We start from the raw sequence: 26,359 nt of genomic DNA, 5'->3' as shown, positions 1-26,359 counted from the left end.
GGCATTTGACAGGAGGGGGAGCAGGCACCTACCCTCCTGGTTCCCCGGTGGAGAGAATGTTCCATTGTTTGGCAGCCAGTGAAGCCCCTTTTCATAATTTATAAACAAACAAGAATCATTTTTTGAAATCTGCCGGCAAATTGGCAGAATCTGATCAAAGCCAAAAGTCAGATCAGTCACTGAACCAGTAGTTCTCAAACTGTGGTCCTTGAGGTCAAACCTGTTTTCCTAATGATACTAAGATGTCAGTTGCCCTTTTTACTCTCGTTTGCTAACAGGTGTACAGACTGGATGCAGGAGCAGATAGGAAGATCCAGCTGTCTTCTGTTAAGCTAGACATTAATAAGGTTTACAAAATGGAAAACAATGCCACTCTTCCTATTTAACTTTTTGTTTTATAATATATAGATTTTTTCCACAAAGAATGTTGTTTATAGTAACGTGTAACATGTTATTGTTATTTTAATGACTTAACATTTAAAAATTTTCTCAGTTTTAATTTCTAATATGCTGAATATCAATAGATACAACCGACATAAATAAAAGCTCTTTGGGGTCCTCAGTAATCTTTAAGAGTAAAAGGAACCAGAGACCAAAAAGTTTGAGGATGGCTTTTTAATTTTGCTGAGGAAGATTTGCCCTGAGCTAACATCTGTTGCCGGTCGTCTTTATGCTTGAGGAAGATTTGCCCTGAGCTAGCATCCATGCCAATCTTCCTCTATTTTGTATGTGGGTCGCTGCCACAGCATGACTGCTGATAAGTGGTGTAGGTCTGCACCTGGGAACTGAACCTGGGCTGCCAAAGCAGAGTGCACCAAACTTCACCAGTAGGCCACAGGGCTGGACCAAAAGAAAGGCTCATTTAAACAGAAAGACAGCTAAGAGGTGCAAATTCCAGCTCACTGATTGCTAAAGCATGGAGACAGCCATAAGTAAGAACACAAGAATCTTTGAGAATCTTTCTTACTGTCATCCTTATGGGATATGAGTGTTTTTGACCTTGTGTAGAAAGGAAAAATAAGAGCACATATTGAAAGCAAGTCCAAAGAGAGAGCAGGACGTATTGGTAGAAGACACCAGATGAGAATTCCATGGGTATATAATACATGGTGTCTGCTTATGCTTTACCCCTTCTGTGGTGAAAGAACTGTCCTCTGCAGGCCCTGATGAAAAGATGGAGGTGGCCATGTTTTATATCTCATGACCCCATTCTAGGGGCCTTGTGTGGACTGGCTAGGGTCCTAGTGAGAAAAGATGTGTAGCACTGGTCAGATTCCTGCCTTGAATTTGAACCTGGATGTTCAAAGAGAACAAGAGAACTAAGAGAACAAGCCAGTGGGTGGAAAGTGAAGCTGAAAGGTCATGTTATAGAGAAAGGTGGAGGAGCTGTGAAGGCCACATGTAAGCTCCAGTTATGAAGGCACAGAAGCTGAGTTGTCAGAAGAGACCAGTTGGCTGAGAAAGGATGATCAATTGCACTTGGAGGAAAAAACAGAGTTACCAGGAGAGAGGCCAAGAGCCCGTAAGAGAGAGACAGAGGGTGGCAAGTGCATCATTATTGGCCAGTAGCTTTCCCATTATGACCTCTGTCTTTTTACAGTAAATACTGTCTTCTGTAGTGGCTTGAGTTCCTGGCCACCAAAAGAGCCTGATTAAAACCTAGAATAACACAAGTATGCAGATTATAAGGACTAACACATGATTAAGACGTGAATTTGATTCTGAACTTCCTCGTAGCCAAGGCAAAAAGGAGACACTGTTCATCTTGAAACTATAATAAAAAAGAAGGCAATTTTAGAGGTAGAAAGCTTATGTAGATAAATAACTGTAAGAGAAATTAGAAAAGTTGTTAAAGAGCTCCTATTTAAAAAGGACCAGGCAGTCACGATTTTATAGCCAAATTCTAATTCTTCACTGAGAATTGTTCAGTATATTCCAGAAGATTTTATTTTAAGAAAAGGAAATGTCCTTAATTTATTTTACAAAGGTAGCATTTCTTTGACTTAACTCTCAGATAGTACTTAGTATGTGCCAGGCACTGCTTTACATGCTTTACAAATATTAACCAAATCCTCACTGCAGTCTTATGAGGCTGTACTATCATGGAGAAGGAAACCAAAGCACAGAGATCGTGAGCAACTTATTCACGATCAATTAACTAGTATGTGTTCTAGCTGGGATTTAAACCAGACAATTTGGCTCCAGTGCCTGAGCTCTTAACTCTTAACCACTGTGCTTTGCTATCTTTAAACCAAAACTAATGAAGATAGCTCACTGGTTTCTCAGCAGCTTCCTGAGTTGTATTGAAGTACAGCACTTGCCAGTTCTAAGATCTGACTTCCTCAGTGGCAGCTAAACAAGGCTAGGTAGCACAGCCTTCCAGAAGGCCGGGGGGGGGGGGGGGGGGGGGGGGGCGGGGAGCGGGGCCGGCCCAGTGGCGCAGCGGTTAAGTTCACACGTTCCGCTTCTCAGTGGCCCTGGGTTCGCCGGTTCGGATCCCGGGTGTGGACATGGCACTGCTTGGCACACCATGCTGTGGTAGGCGTCCCACGTATAAAGTAGAGGAAGATGGGCACGATGTTAGCTGAGGGCCAGGCTTCCTCAGCAAAAAAGAGGAGGACTGGCAGTAGTTAGCTCAGGGCTAATCTTCCTCAAAAAAAAAACAAAACAAAAAAGGAGGGGGAAGCTAAGTTCCCGTGGAGTTATGATCAAAATTCAAAGCAAGGGAGGAGAGAGCTGGCAGATGAATTCTCTTTCCTTTCCTTCCTCCAACGGATTCTTCCAAAGCCTGATGTTTAAATCCTGTAGGAGAACTAGCTGGGCTTCATAAAACATAGATCAGCTTGGTGATGCACTACGCATCTTTCTCTGCTTTTCCCTCACTCATACTGCTGATACTGTATCTCCAAAGAAAGCAGTAGCACTTAAATTTTGCCTCAGGATCTACTTTTTAGAAAACAAAGCTTCAGCAGGATTTAAAGAGGAAGTTCATGGAACAAGAAATGAATATGGCAAATAAACATATAAAAAGTGCTCTACCTCATAAGCGGTCAGGGTAATGCATATTAAATTATAGTGAGTTATAATTTTTTTGCACAGCAATTTAGCAAAAAATTGAAAAGATGAGTAATATCCAGTGCTGATGACGTTTGGGAAAGTATGCTGGTGGATGAGGCCCAGACAGTGGGGAATTGAAAGGCTGCATACTTCTGCAAAGTGATCAGCAGAGTTTATTAAAATATTAAATGTACATAATCTTTGAGCCAGCAGTCTTTTCAGTATATGCTTTAGTTCATATTTTTATACATGCAAAGACGTTTCTTGCCATATTGTTGTAATAGTAAAAAATAGGAGACAGGCAGAATGTCCATTTAATGGGGGAGTACTTGGGTAAAATATGGGATATCTATGTTTTGGAGCATTATACAACCATCAGAAAGAATAGAGTAGAACCACGTGTTTTACCCTGGAAAGATAGTTCTGATATATTATAAATGAAAACAGCAAGTTGTAGAGTAATGTCTATAGTGTGATCCTATTTTTGTGCAACAACACAAAAAAAAACCCTCTATGTATGCATATATGTTTTATTATATAATGGCAGAGGAAAAACAGTTGTGGAAGGATATAGCAGACTATTAACACTGGTTTCCTCAAAGGAGTGAGGTAGAGGGTAGAGAAAATTACTAACTTTTTTCTTATACATGCTGAATTGTTTGATCTGTTACAGTGAACATTAAAAACAGTTTGGTGTGGTGAGAAACCAGCAGTTTTCTCACTAAAATCAGGTCCAGGGCAAGGATAACTCCCTCATCATTCCTTTTCAACATTGTACTAGAGGTACTAGTTAATGCAATACATCAAGAAAAGGAGATAAAATAAAACTGTTTGTAGATGATATGATCATCTATGTAGAAGAATCTGTAAGAATTGACAAAAGAAACTCCTGAAACTAATAAGCAGTTATATCAAGGTTGCAGGATATGAAGTTAGTATACAAAAGTCAATCATTTCCTTTATACCAACAATGAACAAGTGGAATTTAAAATTAAAAACACACTACCATTTACATCAAAACTCCCTAAAATGAAATACTTCGGTATAAATCTAACAAAATATGTATAAGATCTGTGTGAGAAAACTGCAAAACTCCACTGAATGAAATAAAAAAAGAACTAAATAAAGGAAAAGATATTTCATGTTTATGGACAGGAAGACTCAATATTGTCAAGACGTCAGTTTTCCCAACTTGATCTCTAGATTCAGTGCAGTCCCAATCAACAGCTCAGCAAGTTATTTTGTAGATATTGACGAACTGATTCTCAAGTTTATATAGAGAGGCAAAAGACCCAGAATAGCCAACACAATATTGAAGAACAATCAGAGGATTGACACTACCCAAGTTCGAGACTTACTGAAAAGCTACAGTAATCAAGATAGTGTGGTACGGGTGAAAGAACAGACAAATAGAGAATAGAACAGAATAAAGAGCCCCGAAATAGACCCCCATAAATATAGTCAGCTGATCTTTGACAGAGGAGCAAAGGCAATACAATGGAAAAAGATGGGCTTTTCAGCAAATGGTGCTGGAACAACTGGATATCGACATGTAAAAAATAAATCTAGACATAGACCCTACACCCTCCACAAAAATTAACTCAGACTGGATCACAGACCTAAATGTAAAACACAAAACTGTAAAACTCTTAGAAGATAACTTAGGAGAAAATGTAGATTACCTTGAGTTTGGTGATGACTTTTTGGACACAATACCAAAAAAGACCTATGACAGCAAGAATTGATAAATTCTGCTTCATTAAAATTAAAAATTTCTGCTTTGCAAAAGATATTGTCAAGGGAATAAAAAGACAAGCCATGGACTGGGAGAAAATATTTTTGCAGAAGATAAACCTGATAAAAGAACTGTTGTCCAAAATGTACAATGAGCTCTTAAAACTCAACAATAAGAGAAAGCCAGTCTGATTAAAAGTGGGCCAAAGACCTTAACAGGCGCCCCACCAAAGAAGATCTACACATGGCAAATAAGCATATGAAAAGATGCTCCATGTCATAAGTCATCATGGAAATGCAAATTAAAACAATGAGATACCACTACACACCTATTAGAATGGCCAAAATCCAGAACACAACACTAAATGCTGGCAAGGTTGTGGAGCAGGGGGACCTCTCCTACGTTACTAGTGGGCATGCATAATTGTACAGCCAATTTGGAAAACAGTTTGGCAGTTCTTATAAAACTAAACATACTCTTACCATACGACCCAGCAATCCTTGGTATTTACCCAAAAGTGATGAAAACTTATGTCCACACAAAAATCTGCACACGGATGTTTATAGTGCCTTTATTGATAATTGCCAAAACTTTGAAGCAACCAAAATGTCCTTTTGTACATGAATGGATAAATAAACTGTGGTACATTCAGTCAATGAGATATTATTATTCAGCATAAAAAAGAAATGAGCTATCAAGCTATGAAAAGACGTGGAGGAAACTTAAATGCATGTTACTACGTAAAAGAAGCCAATTTGAAAAGGCTTCATGCTGTATGGTGCTAACTATAGGACAATCTGGAAAAACTTTGGAGACAGTGAAAAGGTCAGTGGTGCCGGGGGTTAGGCAGGGAGAGAAAGGTGAATAGACGGAGCACAGAGGAGTTTTAGGGCAGTGAAAATACTCTGTATGGTACTGTGATGGTGGGTACATGTTCTACATTTGTCAAAATCCACAGAACTTACACCAGCAAGAGTGAACCTTAGGGTGAACCGTGGACTTTGGGTGATAATGATGTGTCAGTGTAATCGACATTGTTACAGTTGTGCATCACTTGTGACAGTTGTACACTCTGGTGTGGGCTGTTCATAATAGGGGAGGCTATGTGTGTGTAGGGGCGGGGGTTATATGAGAAATCTCTGTACTTTCCTCTCAGTTTTGCTGTGAATTTAAAAATGCTCTAAAAATAAAGTATTAAAAAAATAACAGTTAGGATGACAGATAATGTGGACATTTGAATGTAAAGAAGGGAGGATAGAAAGATGGATAAAATAATTTAAAATGTGTACATCTTTGATCTAGTTTTTTCTGAGCTTTGATTGGTCAATCCTAACGAAATAATCTAAGCTGCAGCCAAACGTTTACATTGTATGTTTGTGAGTTTTAATAGGCAGAACTTTTTAAAAAGTCAATTCAGCAATATGTATCAAGTTTTAAATGGTTATATCCTCTGGTCCAACAATTCTACTTCTAGAACTTTATTTCTTTGAAATATTCTTAGAGATATAAAAAGATAGGATACGTTTGATGAAATATTTTTTAATAAGGAGAACTGGAAGCAATATGAACACCCATCAATAGAAGAACATCCTATCCAGTCATTACAGAGTCACGCTGATAAGCATGTACTCATGTGGAATGAGATGAATGATTTGTTAACAGGAAAGAAGCATTGTTATATAGCATTGTTTTATTATATATATGATTCCAATAGTACTTTCCATAATGGTTACTTCTGAGAAGCAGCATCACAAGGGACTTTTTAATGTTTGTCTTACATTTCTTAGAATAGCATATTGTTTCTCTGGTCAAAAAAATAATAATGAAAAAAATGCTAACAAAACCTCCCAAATTTTCTCCATGATTATGTGTTTTTATTCTCATAAGAAAAACAAATGAACAAAAATTGTTTACCAATGCAGTAAACTGGTAGTTCTACTGTATGTGTATATGTTGATTCTAAGTGCAGGTCGCAGCAAGTTGTTTCATTTTATACCCTGCCTGTTTCCAAAAGGAATCCAGGAACCTTTTGCCCAAGCTAGAGAACCATTTCAATATATGCAAAGTAACGTATGAACTGTATGAACTCAGTGAACATTTGCCTGAATAACAATCATCTTTAATAAATTTATTTTGCGTGCATGTTAGGAAATTTCGGGTAAGCTGTGGGGCTTAGTGCCGAGCTCCTCCTGCCTGGGATTGGGGGTGGTAGTGAATCGTTGCTTAGATGCGTGCGCGGCCTCCTTACCCACACTGTGAGCTCTTTCTGGGAAAATGACTTTACTTCTTTAAAAATTAGTCTGCTTTCAACAATAGTGAGTCTAACTCTTCAGAAATGTGAAGTGGATATAGTGCCACTCCTTGAAGGAATGAGGATATGAATTTAAAAAGTGGCAAGTTAAATAATGTTTTTACTGAGAAACTCATGGTGAAGAAAATCCATTTGTAGACAAGCTTCTTAAGGAGGGATGGGGTAGAAAAGTGAATACTCAAAGGAACTTTCTTGCTTTGCGTATTCTCTCACATCACCTCATACTTTTACCTTTGTGGCGTATATCACAGAAACAATGAAATAATTATATTCTAAAAAATTACACAGTCTATGCGAACTCACTCAGTAAATGCCTGGATAGCAAGTAAGGAGTTTATACGTCTGTCCTCCCACCTACCTTTCTTTAAGTCATCAAGGAAAAATTCTGGAAGCCTCCAAATGTTTTGAAAAGGTTCACTGTTCTGTTTTTAGTTCAGATGAAGGCATCAATTTATTATGCTTTGCAGCTTTCGTTATGTTTGACAGCTTACTTTTAAAGACTATATGGATATTTCCCATTTGAAAGAAGCTACCAAACTCAAAACCTGGCTAAGGCTGATAAAGACTCGCTTGGCTTCTACGTGAAGGTCATTGTATACATAGATGCTTAGGTGGAGTATGCACAACACACACCCACACACTCACCTTTTATGTCCTCACAGAGAGTATACACAATGTGTTGTATAGAAACTGATACTTTATAGTAAATCTGACATCCAAACTAATCTCATCAGATTGGAAGATGCCTTTCACATATCTGTTTGATCGTATTTATTGATTACCAACTATGCCAAGACACTGTGCCAGGTGCCGCAGGATTACAGGGATGAGTAAGATGCAGTCTTGAGAAGCTCATCGTAAGGGGAAATAAGTTACGGATATTAGAAACAGAACCTTTAAAGTATCTAATTTATTTCTGTAGTAGAAGATTGCTATCCCTTTGCTCACTGGTCAAAACCTTGCAGATTTTCAGCTGTGGCACCATTGAGAGAAAAGTAATTTGAATTGGGTTTATCTTCGGAATTGACCCTTGGTCTGAACTTGATCTAGGTTTCTTCTTATGCATACTCAAAAAATCAACTTCAGAGTTACAGGGTAAAAATTATAATTGCATGGGATCATAATTATGATTGTTACTTTTAAAGGAGTACAAATATGCTGAGTTGATTTGCAGAATACTCATGTCAAATGTAATGCTGTGGTGATGTTTGCTTTATACTGTCTGGTTTTACCAAAACATAATTATTCGCCTAAAGAATTTCTTTTTGCTTAATATTTTTCTATTATTTTGCAGGAGTTTATTTTATCAGAAGATTATAACAAGATGACTCCTGTGAAAAACTATCAAGGTAGGAATGAGAGCACTGTTTCGTTTACCTAGACTGAAATGTTTCTTGATGGCTTCCACTGTCAAAGAGAGGACTTTACAATAGTCAGGGGGAATAAAACAGAGCAATCCTGTGAGGTGACTATTATCCCAATTTTAGAATTAAGAAGCTGAGGCCCAAGGAGATTGGGTGACTTGCCTGTGGTCCTGTAGCTGGTAAAGTGCAGAGCCAGACCAGGCCAGTGTGACTCCAGAATCCACAGCCTTTGTCCTTTGTCTTCCTACTGCACCACACTGCCTCCGAACAGTGCAGCAGGGATGGATAGTGGGGCCGGTGTTAGCAGCGAGCTGCTTTCTATGGGGCTCGTTTCACTTTTGGTTAAATGTTTTAAACGGCTCAGAGTGTTCATATTGTCAAAGGGAAGGAATTATGGTTTTATTGTATCTTCAACATGGGCGGTGTACCGTAGGCCATTCCCATAGTGTAGACCAGGAGCAATTTTCCCTAAGAATTTCTTTATCTAGACCAACAGTGTCACGGGATCAGAACATTACAGGTGGACCTTGTAACACTTAGATGTCATTCCATCCAAATCGCTTGACCTCATTTGTCCTGCATGATCATCCAGCCTTTCCTCTGATGTCTCCACAGACATAGCAGCTCATCCTGATTTTAGAAAATTCTAAGCATTAAGTTCTTTATTTCTAGATTTTGAGCCAAAATTCATTTCCTTATGGATTTGTTCTTTAATTTTTTTTCACATATCACTTATCAAGTATTTATTGAGTACCTGATGTGTTCCAATAACTGAAGATTAAAATAGTGAACAAGACATGTATAGTATCTGCTTATAAGCAGTTTATAATCATGTGGAGGATACAAACAGGCCATTAAAATGTTGTGTGATAAGTACTAGAATGCTTTTCTATTGGTCTTGCTTAGTATCCTGGAGCTACAGAAACTAAGTACAATCTCTCTTACACGTGACAGCTTTTCAGTGATTTTAAAACAGCCATTAAAGTTCCCACTGCTGTTCCTTCGTTTTCTCCTTTTATCCCTTTTCTTTTCTAGCCTAAGCATTGATATCCTTCTTTACATGACCTGAGTTTTTGTTCTTTAAAAAAATTTTTTTAATTGTCTTAGTCACAGATCTTGGGATATCATATTGTACCTGTGAGGCCATTTAAAAATGTGACACGTTGTGGTAGGCAGCCTCTAAGATGGCTCCTGATCATCCTCACCTCCTGGGTGTTCACGCCCCTTCCCTTGCGTGTAGACTGGATCTAAAATATGGCAAGTGATGGATATCACTTCTAAGATTAGGTTACAAAGAGACTAGGGCTTCCATCTTGCTTGCCCTCTCCTGCTCTCTTGCTTGTTCTGCCGGAAGCCAGCTGCAATATTGTGAGCTGCCTTGGGGAGAAGCCCACGTGGTGAGGAACTGAAGGAGGCAGTGTTAACAGCCAGTAAGGAACTGAGGCCCTCAGTTAAACAGCCGGTGAGGAACTGAATCCAGTGAGCAACAACGTGAGGGAGCTGGGAAGCAGATCCTCCCTCCGTCAAGCTTTCAGATGGGACCGTAGCCTCATCCCACACCTTGGTTTCATTCTGTGGGATGCCTTTCAACAGAGGCACCAAGCTAAGCTGTACCAAGGTCTCTGACCAGCAGAAATTCTCAGATAATAAATGTTTACTGTTTTAAGCCACTAAGTTTTGGGGTGATTTGTTACACAGTAGATAAATAATGGACACATGTAATGTGGTAAGTACAAAATCCTGTTTCCTTCTTCTCCTGGGCACTATCCTTCTACTATAAAGGGTGAACTTTCTGGCAGCCACTTTATACTGGTGGCTTATATGGGGCAGTCAGCTCAAACCACTCCACAGTTCTCACTTGAGTTGTTATTAGGCTGTATCTCCATGCCGAGGCGGTGTCCCACACAGCACAACCAGAGACACTCACAACTAGAATATATGACTATGTACTTGGGGGCAATGTCAAGCTCATGAGAGAAACAAAAGGAAGAATTCCACGTGCCAGAAGCAAAGAGAAAACGAAAACTAAAAGTAAGTTACATGCATATAACCTGACATTGCTGCTGTCCTGGGGAGATAAGTAGAACCACTAATAGCTAGAAGCTTTTGTATGAACATTCAACTGGGGACAGAAGATGAGGGCTGAGTGAGATGGGAAATTGCAACTGAGATTTCTGTGTAAAACTAAAATCCATAATCCTATGAAAAAGAAAGGAGCCAAACTCTCCATTCATTGGCCCAGAAGACTACAGGGAAATTTGTTCCTGATCTCAAATATGGATAGAGGAGAAAGTCTCCCAAATAAATGAAAATCCCAACCTAAAACTCTTAGATTTGGACTACAAATTTAAACCAAGAATGTGATGGTGGAATCTTCAACTTAAGAATTTTCTTTTTCTTTCTTTCTTTCCTTTTTTCTTTTGCTGAGGAAGATTCACCTTGAGCTAACATCTATTGCCCGTCTTCCTCTTTTTGTATGTGAGCCACTACCACAGCATGGCCACTGACAGACAAGTCATGTAGGTCTGCACCTGGGAAGCAAACCCAGGCCGCCAAAGCAGGGCGTGCTGAACTTAACCACGAGGCCACCAGGTCTGTCCTTTCACCTTAAGAATTTAACATAAACATTGATCCTTGGCCAATGATATCCCTAGGGTACTAGCTATAAATAAATGCAAAAGCTCTTTTTCACAAGAGAAATAGCACAAAGGTGCCAGAGCAAAAACAACCCTTGCTTAAGATGAATTCATAATAATAAAAATAAAATTACACAAGTGAAAAAGAGTCAATCCGCTATGAGTAAATGTTATCAGATACCACAAACTGGAGGGTTAGAATGCCAAAAATCTTAAATAATGAACAACAATCTGAAAGAGACCATACCATGTTTTAAGTGGTTAAAGAAATCAAAGAAAGTGTAGAAACTGGGGGAGATAAAAAGTGTATTAAAAAAAATAGATTTTTTAAAGAATCAGACAGAACTTTTATATATGAAAAATAGTCATTGAAATAAAAAATCAGTGGGTAGATTGTTAGACACAGAATAAATTGGTGAAATGGTAGATGGATTTGATGTCAGTGGAATATCTTTAATGTACTGAAAGGAAAAAACAGCTAACATAGAATTCAATACCCAGAGAAAATACTTTTCAAAATTGGAGGTGAAATAAAAATTTTTTCAGATATATAAAAACTGAAATAACTTATCACCCATAGACCTGCTCTAAAAGAAATGTTAAAGGAAGTCTTTCAGGAAGGCGGAAAATGATGCCAAAGGAAAATAGAGATCCACACAAAAGAATGAAGAACACCAGACATGGTTAGTATAAGATTTTTTTTCTTATTATTTAAATCTCTTTAAAAAATAATTGGCTATTTAATTAAAAGTAATAACACAGTAGCTTGAGGTCCATAACATACTTAAAAGTAAAATGTATGACAATAGCACAAAGGCCAGGAGGTGGGGAGAAATGGAAGTATTATAAGGTTCTCATGCTGTACATGAGTGGTGTAATTTTACTGGAAGGAAGACTGTAAGTTGAAGATATATACTGCTAGCCCTAAAGCACTCATTAAAATAACAAATCAAAAAGTTACAACTAGTAAGCCAAGCAAGGAGATATAATGGAATCATAAAATCGTTCTGAATTAACCCTGCCCCTCCAAAATAGTAAGAGGGAAAGGGAAAAAGAACACACAGGAAAATAGAAAACAAATAGCAAGATGAGAGATTTAAGCCTAACAAGTTATCACTAATTACATTAAATGTATATGATCTAAAGCCAATTAAAAGGCAGAGACCAGGGGCCCGCCCGGTGGCTTGATGGTTAAGTTCACACATTCTGCTTCGGCAGCCCAGGGTCTGACGGTTCGGATCCCGAGTGTGGACATGGCACCGCTCATCAAGCCACGCTGTGGCAGGCGACCCACATATAAAGTAGAGGAAGATGGGCACAGATGTTAGCTCAGGGCCAGTCTTCCTCAGCAAAAAGAGGAGGATTGGCAGCAGACGTTAGCTCAGCGCTGATCTTCCTCAAAAAAAAAAAAAAAAGAGACCATCAGATTGAGTGAAAAAGGGAGACCCAGATATAAACTACATGTAAGAAGTGCTCTTTAAATATAAAGACATAAATAGGTTAAAAATAAAAGGATCAAAGAAGATAGGCCATGCAAACACTAGTCAAAAGATAGCTGGAGTGGCTGTGTTAATATTAGTCAAAGTAGATTTCAGAGCAAAGAATATTGCCAGGGATAAAGAAGATCATTTCATAATGATAAAGGGGTCAGTCCTTCAGGAGGGCATAAAAATCCTAAATGTTTATGCACTTAATAAAGATAGCTTTGAAATACATGAAACAAGACCTGATGAAACTTTAGGAGGAAAAATAGACACATCCACAATTATAGTCAGAAATTTTAATACTCCTCTCTAATAATTGATCAATCAATAATGGGTAGAATAAGTAAACCGAAAATCAATAAGGTATAAAAGACTTGAACAGTACAGAGCCAGCTTGCTCTAATTGACATCTGTAGAACATTCCTTTCAACTAAAGCAGAATATACATTCTTTTCAAATGCGCAGAGAACGTTATCAAGGTAGACCATATTCTGGCCCATAAAACAAGTCTCAGTAAATTTGGAAGAATTCAGGTCATGCAGTGTACAACAATCAATAATAGAAAGCTCTCTGGAAAATCCCCAAATGTTAGGAAGGTAAATAACCTACATCTGAATAATCAATGGTCAAAGAAGAAATCAAGAGAAATTAGTATTTTGAACTGAATGAAAATGAAAACACAATGTATCAGAATTTATGGGATGCTGCTAAAGCAATACTTAACAGGAAATTTATAGCACTTAACACCTATGTTAGAAGAGAAGAATGGTCTCAAATCAGTGATTTTAGCTTCTATGTCAAGAAACCAGAAAGAGAAGAACAAGTGAACGCTATGCTAAGCAGAAGAGAAGCGAGATCATAGCAGAAGTTCATGAAATAGAAAAGAGAAAATAGAGAATGACACCAAAATCTGAGTTTTGGGGTTTTTTTTTTTTTTTTTTTGGAGAAGATAATAAAAGTGATAAACCTCTAGCCAGACTTACCAGAAAAGAAAAAAAAAAGAGAAGATACGTATTACCAATATCAGGAATGAGAGAGGGGATATTATTATAGGTTCTTAGGGCTATTTAAGGATAATAAGAAATATTTTGAACAATTTTATACTAATAGATTTGACAGTGTAAATGAAATGAACAAATCTTTGAAAGATACAAACTGAAAGCCCACTCAAGAAGAAATAGATAACCCTAGTAACCCTATATCTGTGAAAGAAATTGACTTTATAATTAAAACCTTTCCACAAAGAATACTCCAGGCCCAGATGGCTTTACTCATTAATTTTACCAAACATTTAAGGAAGAAACAATACAAACTCTACACAGACTCTTTCAGAAATTGAAGAGGTGACTTTCCCCTCATTTTCAAAGTCAGCCTTTACCTAATACTAAAACTAGACAAAGACAGAACAAGAAAAGAAGTCTATAGGCCAACATCCCCCATGAAAATAGATGCAAAAACCTAAACAAAATTTAAGCAAGTCAAATTCAGCAATATATAAAAAGGATAACACATCACAACCCGTGAGATTTATCCCAGGTTTATACCTAAAAGAAATGAAAGCAGGGACTCAAACAGATTATTTGTATACCCATGTGCATAGCAGCATTATTCACAATAACCAAAACATGGAAGCAGCCTAAGTGTCCCTGGAAGGATGAATGGATAAACAAAATGTTACTTGGCCATAAAAAAGAAATGAAGTATTGGGGCTGGCCCCGTGGCCGAGTGGTTAAGTTCGCGCGCTCCGCTGCAGGTGGCCCAGTGTTTCGTTGGTTCAAATCCTGGGCGTGGACATGGCACTGCTCATCAAACCACGCTGAGGCAGCGTCCCACATGCCACAACTAGAAGGACCCACAACGAAGAATATACAACTATGTACCGGGGTGCTTTGGGGAGAAAAAGGAAAAAATAAAATCTTAAAAAAAAAAAAAAAGAAATGAAGTACTGATAGGCGTTACAACATGGATAAACCCAGAAACATGCTAAGTGAAAGAAACGAGACACAAAAGACCACACATTGTGTGCTTACATTTATGTGAATTGTCAAGAATAGGAGACTCCAGGGGCTGGCCCGGTGGTGCAGTGGTTAAGTGCGCACGTTCCGGGGCACTTTTGTGGCCCGGGGTTTGCCGGTTTGGTTCCCGGGTGCAGACATGGCACCGCTTGGCATGCCATACTGTGGTAGGCATCCCACGTATAAAGTAGAGGAAGATGGGCATGGATGTTAGCTCAGGGCCAGTCTTCCTCAGCAAAAAGAGGAGGATTGGCAGCAGATGTGAGCTCAGGGCTAATCTTCCTCAAAACACAAAAAATAGGAGACTCCATAAAGACAACGTAAATTAGTGGTTGCCCAGGGACAGGGAAAAGGGGAATTGGGGCTATGGGTTTCTTTTTGGGGTGATGGAGATGTTCTGGAAATAGAACATTTTCCATAATAATTGCACAATGTTGTGAATATACTAAAAACCACAAAATTATACATTCTAAAATGGTTTAAATGGTGAATTTTATCTCAGAAAACATTTTTAAAAAATCAATCAGTGATTCCAAAACCAGACAGAGACATTACATAAAAGGAAAACTACAGACCAATATCTCTCGTGAACTTAGATGTAAAAATCCTCAAAAAATACCAGCAAATCCAACAATGTGTAAAAAGAATTATGCACCATGACCAAGTGGGATTTATTCTAGATATGCAAAGCTGGTTCAACATTGGAAAATCTGTATAATCCGTCATATCAAAAGGCTGAAGAAGAAAAATCATATGATTATATCACTAGATGCAGAAAAAGCATTTGATAAAATCTGACAACCATGCATGACAAAAACTCTCAGCAAACTGTGAATAGAGGGGAACTTCAAGTTGATATAGAAATGTCTACAAAAAACCTGTTGCAAACATCACACTTAATGGTGAGAAACTAGATGCTTTCCCCCTAAGATCAAGATCAAGGCAAGAATGACCTTTCTCACCACTCCTATCCAAGAAGTATAGCCAGACGTCAAGCCAAGGTTTCTAAAGCTTAGTGATATGTATGTGTCTTTAAAAGGTTTCTTTTTGAATAAAAGAATTCTGTCACCTTAGAAAGAGTATGTGCTTTGCGTCTGCAGGATTGGTTTTGTTTGGCTGTTTTCTCAGTAATCATAGGCAGTTTCTCAGGGAGAAAGAGAACCAACCTGAGCAGAGAGGCTAGGGTTTTAATTGGAGCTTCGTCACTCGGTGATGTAGCTTTGAGCAAGTCGTTTAACATTGTGAGCTCTGTCTCCTCCTCTGACACATGATGGCAGCTCAGAAAGCTAAACCCCCTTATCTTCTGGAATACTGTCATCTCCTTGAACTGGGAAAGTGACAGAAAGAAGGTCAAAGGCCCCTCATGAGAAAAAGGGGCAAAGTGCTGGGAGGCACTTTCTGCCTGAAATAGACTTGTGTACACTTGGATCCATTGGAGAGTCCGTTTTTATTCCATCATTGGTAGAACTTGAATTGAACATTTAATGACACAGACATAACAAGATCTTCAGGAGTTTCTCCAAGAAGTCACATCTTTTGGTTTGTTTTTGTTTTTTTATTGAAGTAAAATTGATATTTAACATTGTGTAAGTTTCAGGCATACAACATTGTAATTCGGCATTTGTATACACTACAAAGTGATCATCACCATGAGTCTACTTACCACCCATCACCATACAGTTGAGCTCCTTCACCCATTTTGCCCACCCTGCAATCCCTTTCCATCTGGTAACCACCAATCTGTTCTCTGTATTTATAGTTTGTTTTTGTTTTGTTTTTGTTTTGCTTGTTTCTTCATTTTGCTTTTTAGATTACACATATAAGTGAAATCATACGGTATTTGTCTTTCTCTGTCTGACTTATTTCACTTAGTGTGATGCACTCAAGGTCTATCCATGTTGTTGCAAATGGCAAGATTTCCTTTTTTATGGCTGAGTAGTATTCCATTGTATATATACACCACAATTTCTTTATCCATTCATCCATCGATGGACACGGGTTATTTCTATATCTTGGCTGTTGTAAATAATACTGCACTGAACGTAGGGGTGCATGTATCTTTTTGAATAAGTGTTTTCATATTCTTCAGAGAGATACACTGAAGTGGAAAAGCTGGATTGTATGGTAGTTCTATTTTTAATTTCTTGAAAAGTCTCCATACTGTTTTCCATAGTTGCTGCACCAATTTACATTCCCACCAAAAGGGTACAAGGGTTCCCTTTTCTCTACATCCTCTCCAACACTTGTTCTTTCTTGTCTTTTTGATAATATCCATTCTAACCAGTGTGAGATGGTATCTCGTTGTGATTTTGGTTTGCATTTCCCTGATAATCAGTGATGTTGCACATCTTTTCATATGCCTCTTGGCCATCTGTATGTCGTCTTTGGAAAAATGTCCGTATCCTCTGCCCATTTTTTTTTATTGAGGTCATAATGGTTTACAACATTGTGAAATTTCAATTGTACATTATTATTTGTCCATCATCATATATAAGTGCCCTTTTACCCCTTATGCCCCCCCTTCCTCTCTGATAACCACTAATGTGTTCTCTTTGTCCATGTGTTTGTTTATATTCCACGTATGAGTGAAATCATATGGTGTTTGTCTTTCTCTGTTGGGCTTATTTCACTTAACATGATACCTTCAAGGTCCGTCCCTGTTGTTGCAAATGGGATGATTTTTGTCTTTTTTATGGCTGAGTAGTATTCTATTGCATATATATACCACATCTTCTTTATCCATTCATCAGTTGATGGGCCTCTGCCCATTTTTTAATCAGGTTGTTCATTTTTTTGTTGTTGAGTTGTATGAGTTCTTTATATATTTTGGATATTAACTGCTTATCAGATATATGATTTGCAAATATCTTTTCCCATTCCATAGGTTGCCTTCTTGTTTTGTTGATGGTTTCCTTTGCTGTGCAGCAGCTTTTTAGTTTCATGTAGTTCTGTTTGTTTATTTTTGCTTTTGTTTCCCATGCCTTTGGAGTCAGATCCAAAAAAAACATCACTAAGATCAATGGCTAGGAGTTTACTGCCTATGTTTTATTCTAAGAATTTTATGGTTTCAGGTGTTACATTGAAATCTTTAACCTAGTTTGAGTTAATTTTTGTGTATAGTATAAGATAGTGGTCTAGTTTCATTCTTTTGCATATGGCTGTCCAGTTTTTCCAAAACTATTTATTGAAGAGGCTGTCCTTTCCTCATTGTATATTCTTGGCTCCTTTGTCATAAATTAATTGACAATATATGATGGGTTTATTTCTGGGCTCTCTTTTCTGTTCTGTTTCTGTTCTGTTGATCTATGTGTCTGTTTTTTATGCCACTACCATACTGTTTTGATTACTGTAGCTTTGTAGTATAGTTTGAAATCAGGGAGAATGATGCCTCCAGCTTTGTTCTTCTTTCTCAAGATTGTTTGGCTATTTGGGTTCTTTTGTGGTTCCACATAGATTTTACAATTATTTGTTCTAGTTCTTTGGAAACTGCCATTGGACTGTTGATAGGGATTGCACTGAATCTGTAGATTGCTTTAGGTAGTATGGACATTTTAGGAACGTTAATTCTTCCAATCCATGAGCGCAGAATATCTTTTCATTTGTTTGTGTCTTCTTCAATTTCTTTCACCAGTGTCTTATAGTTTTCAATGTACAGATCCTTCACCTCCTTGGTTAAATTTATTCCTAGGTCTTTTGTTCTTTTTGATGCAATTGTAAATGGGATTGTTTTCTTAATTTCTTTCTGATAGTTTGTTATTTGCGTATAGAAACACAACAGATTTTTGTGTATTAATTTTGTATTCTGCAACTTTACTGAATTCATTTATTCTAAAAGTTTTTTTAATGGAGTCTTTAGAGTTTCTATATATAGTATCATATCATCTGCAAACAGTGACAGTTTTACTTCTTTCTGATTTGAATGCCTTTTATTTCTTTTTCTTGCCTAATTGCTGTGGCTAGGACTTTCCAATACTGTGTTGAATAAGAGTGGCAAGAGTGGGCATCCTTGTCTTCTTCCTGATCTTAGAGGAAAAACTTTCAACTTTTCATCATTGAGTATGATATTAGCTGTGAGTTTCTCATCTATGGCCTTTATTATATCGAGGTACATTCCCTCTATACCCAGTTTGTACAGAGTTTTTATCATAAATGGATGCTGAATTTTGTCAGATGCTTTTTCTGTATGTATATAGATGTTCATATGATTTTTATCCTTCATTTTGTTAATGTTGTGTCTCACATTGATTTGTGGATATTGAACCATCCTTGCTTCCCTGAAATAAATCCCACTTGGTCATGGTGTATGATCCTTTTAATGTACTGTTGAATTGAGTTTGCTAATATTTTGTTGAGGATTTTTGGGTCTTTGTTCATCAGGGATATTGGCCTGTAATTTTCTTTTTTTGTGCTGTCTTTGTCTCGTTTTGGTATCAGGGTAATGATAGCCTTGTAAAGACAATGTTTTGATCTTGAATAGTGGCTGATACTCTGAAAGGCAGGTATTTACTGTAGAGAAGACATAGTATTATACCCCTTCTATATCCCTTTAGATTCTCTGTGCTTCAAATACCAGATTTTAAACCCTAGTCATTTGGTGAAATGACTGTCATGTGGGTGTTCACTGTGGTTCTGACTGTATTGTTTGGTAGACAATCTAAAAGGGCCATCCTGGGGCCAGCTGGTGGTGTGGTGGTTACGTTCAGCGTACTCCACTTTGACAGGTTGGGTTTGCAAGTTCAGGGTTCACAGGTTCAGATTCCAGGCATGGACCTCTGCCGCTCATCAGCCGTGCTGTGGTGGCAACCCACATATAAAGTGGAGGAAGATTGGCACAGATGTTAGCTCAGGGCTTGTCTTCCTCAGCAAAAAATAAAATAAAATAAAAATAAAAGGGCCATCTTGCCAAGGCTGGGTTGTGTCTGTAAAATGAGGAAACCACCCACCTTACAGGGTCATTACAATGACTGAGTGAGAGAATGTATTTAAGTACCTGGCACTTGTTAGACACTCAGAAATTGGCAGACAATGTTGCTTTTGCCAGTAGAGCTGCAAAGATCCATCCATACTGTCTAACCCTGTTTTCATGATCAAGATGGGAAACTGATGTCTTCTCTATCACCTCGAGATACTCGTGATACGTCTACTCTTGCCCACCAGATTGCCAGCTCCTGGGCACAGGGCCCAGTGATATTCTGGTTCCAGGATATCAATCTTCGTTTATTCCAGTCAGCTCTATTCAGTGGCCACAGACCCCCTCTACCTCACCCCCCAGAATTACGTAAGAAGAAAGCAAATATTTTGTTGATTTTATGTGGTAATTGAGAAGCCATGAGACCTTAGCCAAACTACTCAACTTCATTGTGCCTCAGCTTGCCTATATGTAAAATAGAGAGATGGGATAGATGACATGAATTGTTTCTTCTAACTCTGAAATTGTGTGATGCAATAGTTCTGTTATGGTGTTGCCTTTGGATATGAGCAACCCTGGGAAATTTGCTCTCATTATGATATACGTGTATACTTTGACATAAAGGATGTTTCATTCTTTTATATGGCACTTGGAGATATTTCTGCCCTCCTTTCCTAACATTCAGTTTCTTATAGAACTTTGTTGTGGGTTTATAAGTCAAATTTCATCAAAAAGAGAACAGGAATGCTGTTTACTTTTTTTTTAAGCTCACATAAACTGACCCCGTGACTTTATTATAAGTACATTGTTCCTGGGGCTGGCAGTGGTGTGTCATTAAGTTCACGCACTCCTGTTCAGTGGCCCAAGGTTCATGGGTTTGGAGCCCGGGTGTGGACCTACACACCACTCATCAAGCCGTGCTGTGGCTGCATTCCACATATAAAAATAGAGGAAGATTGGCACAGATGTTACCTCAGGGACCAACTTCCTCAAGCAAAAAGAGGAAGACTGGCAACAGATTTTAGCTCAGGGGCAATCTTCCTCACCAAAAAAAAAAAAAAAGAAGAACATTGTTCCTAATGTGTTTTGTGGTCACACTAAATCTGGCATTCTCTAGCAGCTCTAACATGTCTGAGAGAGGCAGGCCCTTCAGTAATGGGAGCTCTCTGTGATAGAAATCTTTGGATTGGTGCAGGTGGGAAAGAAAGAGAGCAGTGGGAGGAAATGGATAGGTTTTTCAAAAAATCACATAGAAACTCAGACATGCCACTCTGCAGTGGCAAACCTCTACCCCCGATGAGAACCACTGTTTTAACCTGTGTTTGTAGTGGTTGTCATTACCATTCACCTGACTCTGGGGTGGGGAGAGGTGAGTAATGCATCTCTGCAGGTCGTGCTTTTCCTCCTTTAGCATACTTTATCGGTTGTCTTCTTGTCTCTTACTTTTTAGCGCATCAGAGCAGAGTGACGATGATCCTGTTTGTGCTGGAGCTGGAGTGGGTGCTGAGCACGGGACAGGACAAGCAGTTTGCCTGGCACTGCTCCGAGAGTGGGCATCGCCTGGGAGGTTATCGCACCAGTGCTGTGGCCTCAGGCCTGCAGTATCCTTTGCTAGACAAAATCCCTTGGTGGGAACCTAGCTGTTGACTTCTTTCTTTCTTGAAAATTTTGGGTATGTGCAACTTGAAAGTTTTTCGTTTTATTTGCTGAGTTGCCCTGCTGATTAAGATGCTCATAGACTTCCTTAACCTTCAAGTCATCATGAGTCCTTGTGTAGGTGGAGTAAAGTGAGGTAATTTTACCTAAAATAAGAGACCCTGCTGTGCAGGTTAGGGGTCTCCTGTGACATGAAGTCTGACATCTAGACAGGACACAGCCCAGATTTGTGAGCCTCAGCTGTCAGGAAGAATTATGGAACATGGAGATAAAACTATCACCAAAATACAATCTTTTCTTTTTGTACAGAAGTAATTTCTACATAGATATTAAGGTTGTGAACACTCCCGTTGGTGCCTGGCAGAAGAACCACAGAATTCCCGTTCATTTTAAACATATTTATTGAAAGGCTACCATGCCAGAACCAGAGTAGGTTGGGTGATGTCTACACGGTAATGCTACAGCCTTTGTTCCAGGCACAAGACTTCTAGGATACGTAGATTGATATTAGTTCTTATCTCCCAAGTCTCCAGGGCCCATGTGCTCCATGTGAATGCCCTCTCATGCTGAGTTTGCCTCACATCTGGCCCACCGGGCTCCAGCAAGCACAGGCTTGACAAGTGTGAAGCCCGTGTGGATGGTGCTACCGTTCTGACGAGTAAAGGGCCCTGGGATTTTAGTTTAAAAATCATAGAATCTCTCTCCACCTTCTGACAAATGAGGATATAGGTGGAAACAGATCACTTGTCAGCAAAAGCAGGAAGAAATTGTTTTACGACTTGCTTTCAAATTTTTGTTTCATATTTGTAAAATCCTCTTCAGTGATTCTCGACAGTTTGACAAAGTGCTTTGCTCTTTCCTTATGGACGTGTGGCAGGCACTGTAATTTTGTGTGTGTACAGGCTAATTCACTCTTATTTTCCTCACTGGAAGGGCAAGATGAAGAAACTAAGAATGGCCATTGTGGAAGGTTGTAAAAGTGGCAAGTTACCAGGAAGACCAGAAGCAAGGGCGATAAGAAATGGAAAGCAAGATCAGCTTATCTTGGAGAGGGTGGTACCACCTGTTAATAAAAGAAACTCCAAAGTCTACTTTCTAAAAGCCAGTTCAGACGTGCATAATGCTTGAATTGAAATATGTGAGCTCTCTTGTCAATAGAGTAATGATTTCTTATAATATTAAGATTAGAAAGCCCTTGGAGATCATCCAGTCCAACTCCTCGTTTTACAGATGAGCCAGCTGAAGCCCAGAAAAGGTCGTGGCCCTTAACTGCTGCCACCCACCTGGTATGTAGGAAAAGCACCACCAGAATCCAGGTCTTCTGCCTTAGACAGCTGTTTTTTCCCATTATATCGCATTACCCCTTTGAGAACAGAACTAATGAGACCAAAATAATTGTGCAGACTATGCTGGCTTCTATATCCCTAGCCAAGCCTAGGAGTATAGAAAAGATGCAGATCTTGCCCTTAAGAAGTTTACTTTTTAAACTATCTGAAAATGAAAAACAAAAAACATCTACACAGAGTTAAACTTTTCCTGGCTGTGGTAGTCTTTGACTCCTCTCCTCAGGCATCTCCGAAAGTCATCCTAGTTTTTAACCTGTTTCCTTTGGCCACACCGTGTGGCTTACCAAGCAAAAAAAAAATCTCGTGATTGGATATCAGAAGATTTTGTGTGTGTGTGAAGCGTTTGGCTTCATTCCCCAGTGTAAATGACCATCCAGTCCAACCTTGCTATTAAGGTGGAGCATAGCTGCAATAATACAGGGACAGGCCCTTCCAGAAGATTCCCTCACCTCCACCAGCTCTGCCTCTCTAGCTCCAATTTTGGAGCCACAGTGCCAGCCCTTGTGGGAGCATATGTATCCCTGGCATTTTTCCAGTGCTGCACACGGGTGGCATGACAGCACTGCTTTTGCCAGAGGTTCTCAACCGAGAACCCTATGACTTTGCAAGGCTGGAGGTTTTTTTCTCAGAGCTGCCTGGTGCACAGATTGTTAACAGGCAACCCATACAGTGTTAGGGTTCACATTAACATCCAGGTTTTAAACAGGTTTTTTCATGGGAACCCTCCACCCTCACCTCTCTCCTTCTCTTCTTTCTGCCACCTTCCGTACTTATAGGGATTTTTTTTGTAGTGATAAGGAAAGGAGGAAGAGCTGTTGAAAAATATAAAATGTCCAGAATAATATTACCCCTATCTCTCTTCATAGTGGATACTGGTGACGTACAAAGATAAGAGACTTCTACAGATGAACTGATTCTCTCCTGTCTCCACCGCCAAGTCATTCACCCAAGCCAACAAGTGATAGAATAAGCCAGATTGAATTCCGCCTTTTTTCTCTTCTTTCAGGCCTCTTAGCAGAGAAGTAAATCCGCAATGAAAATAACCAAAATTAAGTAGAGAAGCAAAGGAGGACAAAGCGACTGTGACCAGTTCACAAATTGAACTATCAATTTCTGAATAACCTCAAAATCTTTGATTGCTTTGGCTAAAGATCTGAAGCTTCAAATATTAAGTGGGGAACTATAATACTAAGTAACAATCAGGAAGAGAGGAGAGAGAAGAGGAGAGGAGAGAGATTTTCTGACATTTGCACTTCCTGAGAGTTTACACGCTGCTTCCACATAATGTTACTTCGTTCAGTATCCAAGTAATAATGTGCAGTAAAAACCAAAAGACCTAATTCTTAATTTGCATAATGTAGAAACCAAGGTTCAGAGAGGCTTGGAAAGCTTAAGGGCCTTTCTCGAGGTCACCTGACTGACCTGGCAGAATGAGGATTAGAACTTGGGCGTTCTGATCTTTCAGCTAGCACTCTGCACAACTAGACCCAGCAGAATGGAGGTGTCTCCCAAAGGTCCCGTGGCGGGTTGATGTTAGGAAATAGAACTGTTTTCCTTCCCCACTTCACTTGCTAGTCTTTAAGTTTGTGAATACTTTATCTAGCCTCACCTTTCAGTCTTTTCATTTGACCATGTTTTGATCACTTTTTTCATGCTTTCACAAAAATAATTCAGGTAGTCTTCATATTAAGATTTTATTCATGTTGGAGATATTTCCAAGATGTCACCCTATATAGTGGAATATCTTTCCACCAAGTAGTTTCTTAGATCTATTCCTATTCAGGGAAAGAATACTGAAAAGCTATTAAGATTATCTTGATTGTCCTATTTCCTCATATGCCTAATGCCAATCACTCTGACTTTGAGGGTGTACTATAATTTTATTTCAGCCGTCTTCCAAATAGCCTTTGTTACATTCATATATTTTTTACTGACTGCTGTTATTTACCTGCAGTTGTAAAGACTGTAGGTATTAGATTGAGTCTGTTTTTTGGTCTGTGTTCGTATAATTAATCAAGATAAATTTGAGGTGAACTTATTCCGTATAAATCTTAATATCGTTTTACATGTATCTGATAACTTGTTAGGAGAGTATAACTTTTCTCTCTTGTTCTTCAGACTGGAAAAATTTGTTATGCCTTGTTCTCCTTCGCTTGTTTTTTTTAGTGTTTTATTCTGAAAGTTTTCAAAATCGGCACCAGTTGGAGAAAAGAGTGTAGTGGACACTCATATACCCATTACTCAGCTCCACTGTCGATTCTTCTATCCCTTTTTGCTTTCTCTCTCTTTTTGCTGACATATTTTAAAGCAAATTTTAGACTTTGTCATTTCATTTTTACATAGTTCATTGTGCAACTCTAAAAATGATGGGCCTTTTAAAAATAATCACAATGCTATTATTACTCTTAAAAATTTATAGTCACTCCTTGATATTGTTGAATAATCGATCTATTTTCAGGTTCACTTACTGTGTCAAAAATGGCTTTTTGCAGTAGGTTTGTTTGAAGTGGGGTCCAGACAAAGTCCTCACATCGGATGTGCTTGTCATATCTCCTAAATCTCTCAATCTAGAGCCAAGACCCCCTTTACTGTTTTTTATGCCGCTGTGGCTAGTTGGAGGCACTGAGTCAATTCTCCTGTAGACAGCCCCACGGTCTTAAGTGGTCTCTGCTTTCTCATGATGTTGTTTAAGATGTTTTTCTCCCTACCCTTCTCCCAAATTCTTCTGTAAACTGAAAGTTGCCTCTAAAATCTTGATTCAGTTCAGATTCAATTTTTGGTAAGAACGCTTGGTAGCTGTGCTGTGTGGTTCATGGTGCCTCACAGCAGGAAGCTCATAGTGGCGTGCTGTCGCCCTTCTATTGGTTCAAGAGGTTGACTGGTGGTTCAGATGGTAACAGCCAGGTCCCTGCAGTGCAGCCCTCCCCATCAGCCTTTCATTTAATGGTTTCATGCATTACTGGTCTTTGCCTGAACCCGTTCTTTCATTAGGGTTGCAAAATGGTGATTTTGTAATCCTATCATTTTTTCCACATGTATTAGTTGGAATTCTTCTATAAAGTAAAACTTTCCATCGTTAACTAGGGCTCTTTGGTTACCCTGAAATACAATTAGTACAGGAAAAGCAACATAAATTCTTAATTATTTCTCTTTAGTTGTTCATTTTCAGAGTAGAGATTTAGTGCCCTGGTTACCTCCTATAGGGATCTTTTTTTGGTTTTGAGCATTATTATAAACTCTTAGGGTTTGTTTGTTTTTTTAATAAAATATTCAGTATATTTCAATAGTTGTCACTTCTTTTTTTTAAAGATTTTATTTTTCTTTTTCTCCCCAAAGCCCCCAGTACGTAGTAATGTATTTTTTTAGTTGTGGTTTCTTCTAGTTGTGGCATGTGGGATGCCGCCTCAGCATGGCTTGATGAGGGGTGCCATGTCCACGCCCTGGATTCAAACCGGTGAAACCCTGGGCCGCCAAAGCAGAGCGCACAAACTTAACCATTCGGCAATGGGACTGGCCCCAAATTGTCACTTTTTTTTGATGCTCATATTGTCCCATCTTTGGCCTTAAGAGCCTCATCATGTTGGCTTCTATATCTTTTTAATACAACCCACTAGCCTTTGAGTGCTACTTTCTTTTTGTCATATGTCTTAAGCTCATCTTGCAGCTGAAATCAACCATTTCTTTAGTAAGGAATAGTATTCAGAGATAGCTATGTGTATTTTTCAAAAGAAAATAAATCATTAGTTCACATATTTCTAATTCAAATTTAACATTATAGGGTTTTTACTTCATTTTTGTGTTTGATTTCTTTTATCTTGGACCGAAAATCTTGGTTCTTATTTCAAA

General features: G+C 38.7%; 1 protein-coding gene across 3 annotated transcripts in view; it reads left to right on the top strand.

Moving 5' to 3' along the window:
- The window catches only part of WDFY2 (WD repeat and FYVE domain containing 2), a 174,538-nt gene that overhangs the window by 106,617 nt on the left and 41,562 nt on the right, over window positions 1–26,359 (top strand). For 2 of the 3 annotated variants that reach the window (XM_014851400.3, XM_070520612.1), the window contains exons 4-5: window positions 8,398–8,452; window positions 20,962–21,112. In XM_014851400.3, coding sequence (XP_014706886.1) covers window positions 8,398–8,452; window positions 20,962–21,112 — 206 coding nt within the window. The remainder of the gene's footprint in view (window positions 1–8,397; window positions 8,453–20,961; window positions 21,113–26,359) is intronic. The other variant, XM_070520613.1, reaches the window with a different exon arrangement.

The sequence above is a fragment of the Equus asinus genome, chromosome 11 (assembly GCF_041296235.1).
Source record: "Equus asinus isolate D_3611 breed Donkey chromosome 11, EquAss-T2T_v2, whole genome shotgun sequence".
Classification (NCBI taxonomy): domain Eukaryota; kingdom Metazoa; phylum Chordata; class Mammalia; order Perissodactyla; family Equidae; genus Equus; species Equus asinus.
This window is presented reverse-complemented; position numbering and strand designations above follow the sequence as displayed.